General features: G+C 42.0%; 1 protein-coding gene across 1 annotated transcript; it reads left to right on the forward strand.

The window, feature by feature from the left end:
- Positions 1-669: 669 nt before the first annotated feature.
- On the forward strand, positions 670-8091 carry csrp3 (cysteine and glycine-rich protein 3 (cardiac LIM protein)). The gene is made up of 6 exons (XM_021585754.2): positions 670-803; positions 1795-1926; positions 3817-3988; positions 4448-4577; positions 4679-4772; positions 7917-8091. The coding sequence occupies exons 2-6, from the start codon at positions 1815-1817 to the stop codon at positions 7988-7990; spliced, it is 582 nt and encodes a 193-aa protein (XP_021441429.1). The 5' UTR covers positions 670-803; positions 1795-1814; the 3' UTR covers positions 7991-8091.
- The last annotated feature ends 388 nt before the right edge of the window (positions 8092-8479 follow it).

The raw sequence follows: 8479 nt of genomic DNA on the forward strand, positions 1-8479 counted from the left end.
GAATACATGGTCACCGATATGTTGGTGTTCTATAGCATTAGTCTAGAGTATGAATACATGGTCAACGATATGTTGGTGTCCTATAGCATTAGTCTAGAGTATGAATACATGGTCACCGATATGTTGGTGTCCTATAGCATTAGTCTAGAGTATGAATACATGGTCAACGATATGTTGGTGTCCTATAGCATTAGTCTAGAGTATGAATATGATCAAGGTGGTTTCATATCCAACAGTAAATACAGTACATGCCTTCAATTAAAAACACAAACCCGTCAACATCTATTTTGTTCTGTGTAGACACCCCTCTAAGATCATGTGCCATTCCAGTTACCATCAGCCAGACAATTCCGCTCGGCTACTGTCACCCAGAATCCATTCCAGTTACCATCAGCCAGACAATTCCACTTGGCTACTGTCACCCAGAATCCATTCCAGTTACCATCAGCCAGACAATTCCGCTCGGCTACTGTCACCCAGAAGTTTCGGGAAATCTCTTATCAATCATGCTTGTGTAAGACCAGGACAAATGGTGAAATCTCCGGGGCCTCAGCTCAGGGCCAGGGGTCTCTGTGGCCTGTGTTCGAGGTGGGGTGGGGGGACTACTGTAGGTCTCGAGTGTTTGTCCGAAGTTATTTTAGGAGGATGTTTTAATTTGAGCGTCACCATTAAACTCTGGGGGATGAGAGAGATGGGCTGTATTTAAGGACTCCCCTCGGTGGTGTTGGGGCGGTCGCACTCAAGATTTGAGACTGAACTGAGGGGGAAGAGAGATTGATGCTGATACATCCAGACTTGTGCAGGTATAGTAGTCAAATGTTTATTATTTGTGAGTGACATGTTTGATATTGATAAATGTAACCGCACACTGGTTGAATCAACGTTTCCACGTCATTTCAATGAAATTACTTTGATCCAACGTGGAATAGAAATGTAATTAACTGGGACCGGCTGTATTAACAGTAAAACCAATATCATATACTGGCCAGTGTCCAATCAGTGTCATACTTTTAGAATATTTGGTCCAAGGGTCCATGGATGAGACTGATGTTGAACTTGATCAAGCTATCTCTAAGTTGAATTGCATAAACATGATTTGAATTCATCCATCGCGACTCACTGGATGTTGGAAATTTCCATGTGAGGTAAGTGTTAGTGACCAGGCTGCGTCAAGCGGTCCAGGGTGGATACTGGCATGTGTTCTTCCATGGTCCAAATGGGCTCTATTCCTGGAGTCTTATCACCACATACCAGCCCTATGATGTGACGGACTACCTCTGAAATGAATGGGTGACAATAGAGGGGAGTCAGGACTGGCTGAGATACCTTATCTCTGCTAGAAGAACAGGCTCGACAACATCACTGTCACTATACTACGATGGGTATCATCAAAGAGAATCCAAATGTAGACATTTACGTAAAAAAAAAAAATCTCTATATAATGTAGTCTGAACCTATTGCAACGCATGCATAACAGCAGGAATTAGGGCTGCATAAATCAGTATTAAAATAACATTATTTTTAAATAATATTTTGGGAAAAAATTATTTTCCACCAAATTAGTGCTTTAGGGCTTTACTACTCCTGAGTAGATAACAATTCTCATCAGCAGAGCGGGAAGACCCCCCAAACCCCGATGACAGCACATCCACCCCTAAACATCTTCCCATATGCTTATTTATTGACCACTATGTCAGGATAAGTCAGAAATACACTGATGGTCTTGAGGCCACCCCAGAGTAGATTCAATCTGCAGCCATCTATTCCTCCATCTAAACACCCCTCTCGATGCAGACTCTCACCCAGAGACAAGTATGCCAAACTGGGGCGGCGGGGCCAAGTGTGCGGCCTGTGAAAAGACTGTGTACCACGCTGAGGAGATCCAATGCAATGGGAGGAGCTTCCACAAGACCTGCTTCATCTGCAGTGAGTTATCCTCAGTCACACACCATGTAGGCCTAGACTGACAGAGAAGACAAACTGATGACACCAAGACTGGTAATAAACTCTGCTTACTTATTCATAAAACCAGGATCTGCTTAAAGAGTCGTTCCATGTCATTTCAACAACCCATGACACCTACCATCTCATATTGTTCTAAAATTGCTTCTGTAGTAGTTAGAAACAGGAAATATTGGCATCCCTGAAACATTATGTTGGAATTGTTGGAACTCAGAGAAATTAAGGTAATTGATTGCACCCAAATTGGCAATTTTAAATGATAGCAAACACAGGAATACAAAGTTGAGAAGATTTGGACAAGCTGGCTTCTGGCTTCTGGCTTCTGTTTACAGTTATACAGTGGCCATTGAAGATAAGCATCTTATTGCAGTTCAGAAGACTAGCCCTGTCCCACCCTTCATTAGCACAAACAATAATCCTCTTCTTTTGTTTGGCTTTGAGGTTGTCTGTTTAATTCTGCCTGGTCAACCAAACAACCAGAAAACCCTTCACTCCGTAGGCAACCGTAATTAAAGCCAGCCAGTCTATCAGGGTTCTGGTGTTTTTAAGATGACTTTTTACCCTACGATTTGAGCCCTGAATCCGGACACCTCTTACACAGAGAGCCTCTTAGCTTTTGCAGGTTGTATCTTAGCGATAACGGTAGCAGCAAAGAGAGGGTGGAGGTGGAGACCCTATCGGGGAACACAAAATGGACCACCTAAAATGCCCATCTCAAGTAACACGTTTCAATCTCACCTAATTACCCATGAATGGCTGGTCCTGGGCTTTGAACTGGGGGCTGCCAATAGGTAGATAGCACCACTGGGAGCACTAAAAGGCCTTTGTAATTATCTGCAATTGAGGAGGGATCTGCTTCTCCATCTGCTGGGGCTGGCAAATGGGAGAATCTGTTTGTCCACTACAAGCCTCTGCCCTACACAGTGGTGGAAAAATAACCCAATTGTCATACTTGAGTAAAAGTAAAGATACCTTAATAGAAAATGACTCAAGTAAAAGTCACCCAGTAAGAATCTACTTGAGTAAAAGTCTAAAAGGATTTGGTTTAAAATATACTTAAGTATCAAAAGTAAATGTCATTACTAAAAGTATGAATCCTTTCAAATTCCTTGTGTTAAGCAAACCAGACAGAAACATTTAAAATAAAATAAAAAATAAATAATAATAATAATAATAGCCAGAGGCACACCAACATTGCAACATGTGTGTTTAGTGAGTACGCCAGATCAGAGGCAGTAGGGATGACCAGGGATGTTCCGTTGATGTGTGTGAATTGGACCATTTTCCTGTCCTGCTAAGCATTCAAATGGAACGAGTACTTGTGGGTGTCAAGGAAAATGTTTGAAGTAAAAAATACATTTAGGAATGTAGTACAATAAAAGAGAAAGTTGTCAAAATGATAAATAGTAAAGTAAAGATCCCCCTAAAAACTACTCAAGTAGTACTTGAAAGTATTTTTACTTAAGTACTTTGCACCACTGGTCCTACACAACCCCTCCAGACTGTAGTCTTCAGAAATAGACCCTGACCAGGGACAGCTGAAAGGGGTGTGTTGATTGACCTGGGTGGGACCATTGCTAGACCCCAGGCACATGCTTCTGCGGCCGAGTAATATGAATAATGCCATTATCCACAGCCTGATATAGTTGCTTAATAGGTATCTGGGCATGAAAAAAATATATTTTGGTATTAAAATAAAGGAACAGAATACTTAAGAGTTTTTGCTGTCCAACCTGACAAAACTGACGAAAGTTTGTCCATAGCTGTCACGGCCACAACATTCTTTCTCCTGTTAACTGTGGCTAAGTATGGACAGTGAGTCAATGTGTTGGTTTGGTTTTCTCTTCACCCCAGTGGCCTGCAGGAAAGGACTGGACAGTACAACAGTCGCAGCGCATGAGTCAGAGATCTACTGCAAGTCCTGCTACGGCAAGAAGTATGGGCCAAAAGGCTACGGGTACGGCCAGGGAGCTGGAGCCCTAAGCTCAGACCCCCCTGGCCATAACCTGGACATGCAATCTCAAGAGTAGGTCCCTCTCGTTATACTCTCTGACCCCCCCTCCCCCCCCACCCACCCCCACCTCTACTCCTCTCTCTTTCACATCTGAACAACCAATTTCAGGACTTGACACAACTAACGTTGAATAAGCGACTTCATTAAAAACGTGGAGATGTCCAAGACACTGCTGTAGTTAAATATCGATGAAAACATACATCAGTCATATTTCCAGTGTCAAAGAGACACACGAATGCAGCTTTCATAAAAAGCTTCCCAGACTTTAAATGTTACCAAGGAAACGAATGCAGCTTTCATAAAAAAGCTTCCCAGACTTTAAATGTTACCAAGGAAACGAATACAGCTTTCATAAAAAGCTTCCCAGACTTGTAAATGTTACCAAGGAAACATTTTAATTGTAAATATGGATGTTCGTCTGTGTCTCTTCAGATATTTATTGTCATTTATCCTTTCCTCTTCATTATGAAGCTCAAAGCCTCGCCCCACATCCACAAACTCCAACTCCAGTAAGTTTGCACATAGGTTTGGAAGTTCAGATCGCTGCCAAAGATGTTCGAAGGCTGTCTACGCAGCAGAGAAGATCATGGGGGCAGGAAAGGTAAGAGTCCTCTATATAAGCCTTGCTTGCACCCTTTAGTCCACAACAATACAACGATCACCTAACTCTGATAGATGGGGTGTATGTGTTTCTTGTTGCAGCCTTGGCATAAAACCTGCTTCCGCTGTTTGCTGTGTGGGAAGAGCCTGGAGTCTACCACAGTGACAGACAAGGATGGGGAACTCTACTGTAAAGGTACATACACACAGGACCAAACAAGCTCCCACCATTTAAGCGCTGTAAAGACCACATAGCTAGCCTGCCATAGAGAGCTCCCTTTGATCAATGATACAGTCAGGCTTCAGTAGAATCTAGTGGCTAAGATGAGGGAGCGAGAGCATGGCCTTATTTATTTGAATGAGTGTGGCCTTATTTATAGTACTGCATATTGGATGACTGTCCTTCATATTCCATTCACCCAGCTCAATGTAACATCGATATGTTTAGGCTACTACATGATGCTCAAATTTTCCTTATACCCATCATACGGTTGCTACAACCTAGCCTATGAATTAAAAAGTTTACAACGTAGGTGCACAGGTCAAGAGAAATTTGAGTAATCAAGGTGGCAGACATTGACACATTCAATACCGCCTTAATCACTCTTGCCTGCATCTAGCTGATCTAGGGTGTAATCATTAGACCAACAGTTGCAAACAAGTTTCTTTTGGACAAATTCAGATATGCTTACAGAATCGGTGGAATGAATACACCCCTGATCTAACACAAACACAGTTCACTTTCATAGCAGCCACATACAAACAGCATGATCACTTTGCTCATTGTAATTCCTTCTCATATCTACGAGCTCTCCTCCTCTCACCTTTTCCCTTCACTTGTGGACTTTAGTGCACAACACATCAGTGAACAAACAAAAAAAAAACTTTCTTCATATGATAACCGCTAACCACAACACACAGCCGACATCGTTGTCACCATATTAATGTCATAGTCAACATATCTACTAGAACGGATACGTTAATAAACCCACTACAATCATGCACTACAGTGTAGTCAGCAGCAAGCAGTATAGCAGTTACACCGGCAGCAGTAAATTATTAAAACCAAAAGCTTACCTTGATTTGAAAGAGTTCCAGTGTTGGTTAGCCATAGCCAGCTAGTTAACATAGCATCCCTCTCTGTTTGAGTAGGCTAAACTAGCTAGCTGCATCTGCTAGCTAAGTAAAAAAAAACACAACTAAATATAGTTCTCTCTTTCTCTTGCTTCTTCATTTTTAAATAAATACATTTGTTCAAAACTGTTCAACTATTGTCTTTCTCTCTCTTTGAATCAACTACTCACATTTTATGCACCGCAGTGCTAGCTATCTGTAGCTTATGCTTTCAGTACTAGATTCATTCTCTGATCCTTTGACTGGGTGGAGAAAAAGTCAGAGTATGCTGCAAGATAGGTTGGAGGACGTCCTCCGGAAGTTGTCATAATTACTGTGTAAGTCCATAGAAGGGGATGAGAACCATGAGCTTCCTAGGTTTTGTGTTAAAGTCAATGTACCCAGAGGAGGACAGAAACTAGCTGTCCTCCGGCTACACCATGGTGCTACCCTACAGAGTGTTGTTGAGGCTACTGCAGGCTTTCATTGCAAAACAATGTCTTTTAATAAATTATTTAGTGATGTGTATATACAGTGGGGAGAACAAGTATTTGATACACTGCCGATTTTGCAGGTTTCCCTACTTACAAAGCATGTAGAGGTCTGTAATTTTTATCATAGGTACATTTCAACTGTGAGTGACGGAATCCAAAAATCCAGAAAATCAAATTGTATGATTTTTAAGCAATTCATGTGCATTTTAATGCATGGCATAAGTATTTGATCACCTACCAACCAGTAAGAATTCCGGCTCTCACAGACCTGTTAGTTTTTCTTTAAGAAGCCCTCCTGTTCTCCACTCATTATCGTTATTAACTGCACCTGTTTGAACTTGTTACCTGTATAAAAGACACCTGTCCATATACTCAATCAAACAGACTCCAACCTCTCCACAATGGCCAAGACCAGAGAGCTGTGTAAGGACCATCAGGGGTAAACTTGTAGACCTGCATAAGGCTGGGATGGGCTACAGGACAATAGGCAAGCAGCTTGGTGAGAAGGCAACAACTGTTGGCGCAATTATTAGAAAATGGAAGAAGTTCAAGATGACGGTCAATCACCCTCGGTCTGGGGCTCCATGCAAGATCTCACCTCGTGGGGTATCAATGATCATGAGGAAGGTGAGGGATCAGCCCAGAACTACACGGCAGGACCTGGTCAATGACCTGAAGAGAGCTGGGCCTACAGTCTCAAAGAAAACCATTAGTAACACCCTACGCCGTCATGGATTATAATCCTGCAGCGCACGCAAGGTCCCCCTGCTCAAGCCAGCGCATGTCCAGGCCCGTCTGAAGTTTGCCAATGACCATCTGGATGATCCAGAGGAGGAATGGGAGAAGGTCATGTAGTCTGATGAGACACAAATAGAGCTTTTTGGTCTAAACTCCACTCGCCGTGTTTGGAGGAAGAAGGATGAGTACAACCCCAAGAAAACCATCCCAACCGTGAAGCATGGAGGTGGAGACATCACTCTTTGGGGATGCTTTTTTGCAAAGGGGACGGGATGACTACACCGTATTGAGGCGAGGATGGATGGGGCCATGTATTGCGAGATCTTGGCCAACAACCTCCTTCCCTCAGTAAGAGCATTGAAGATGGGTCGTGGCTGGGTCCGAAACATACAGCCAGGGCAACTAAGGAGTGGCTCCGTTAGAAGCATCTCAAGATCCTGGAGTGGCCTAGCCAGTCTCCAGACCTGAACCCAATAGAACATCTATGGAGGGAGCTGAAAGTCCTGGTCAAGAACTACAGGAAACGTATGATCTCTGTAATTGCAAACAAAGGTTTCTGTACCAAATATTAAGTTCTGCTTTTCTGATGTATCAAATACTTATGTCATGCAATAAAATGCAAATGAATTACTTAAAAATCATACAGTGATTTTCTGGATTTTTGTTTTAGATTCTGTCTCTCACAGTTTAAGTGTACCTATGATAGAAATTACAGACCTCTACATGCTTTGTAAGTAGGAAAACCTGCAAAATCGGCAGTGTATCAAATACTTGTTCTCCCCACTCTATTTAGAGTTTTATCTAAAAAATTAAAACTTTAAATGTTTCACTATCTTAATTTTTATGAAATTCACTGAGGATGATGGTCCTCCCCTTCCTACTCCGAGGAGCCTCCATTGCTAGAAACTCAGTGACTCTCAGTCACCAGGAGCTCAGTATTGTATCTTTCGGTGTTTCATTATTTCTTAGTTGGTTTCTTCCCTCTGTCTTCGCAGTTTGCTACGCCAAGAACTTCGGGCCGAAAGGAAAAGGGCTGGGGAACATGGGAATGGTGGAAGATGGAGAATGAATTCCTTGTAATAGTTTGTGTGTGTTAGTTTTCTTTTCTTCAAATATAGAGCATTTTGAGCACTTATTGAAAATGTGTGTTAATAAAACATTTCACAATTAGCTTGTATACCACATTTCTTAACTTCTTTCTCTTGCCTTACAATTATATAAAAACACTTGACAATAGTAACCACATCACAGCATTTATCAACACAAACGATTGAGAGAGAAATGATGTCTATCTAGCTTGTATCAACTGCACCTCCCTTTCTTGTGTTCAAGGCAATGGATGAAACAGCACTGCTTCATTTGCATAAAAAGGACATTGTTGATCTAAGTGTCATCATATCAAAGTGAGCTGTATGCCAAATAACCTGGACCACCACACAGACCTGGGTACAATAGACGGTCGACCTATGGATGGTGTATAGGATGGGTAGACCTCAAATGACACGAATCAATTATAACCAGATGCTCTTCAAAATATATTGAAACTGACACACAATAG

The sequence above is a fragment of the Oncorhynchus mykiss genome, chromosome 26 (genome assembly GCF_013265735.2).
Source record: "Oncorhynchus mykiss isolate Arlee chromosome 26, USDA_OmykA_1.1, whole genome shotgun sequence".
Classification (NCBI taxonomy): domain Eukaryota; kingdom Metazoa; phylum Chordata; class Actinopteri; order Salmoniformes; family Salmonidae; genus Oncorhynchus; species Oncorhynchus mykiss.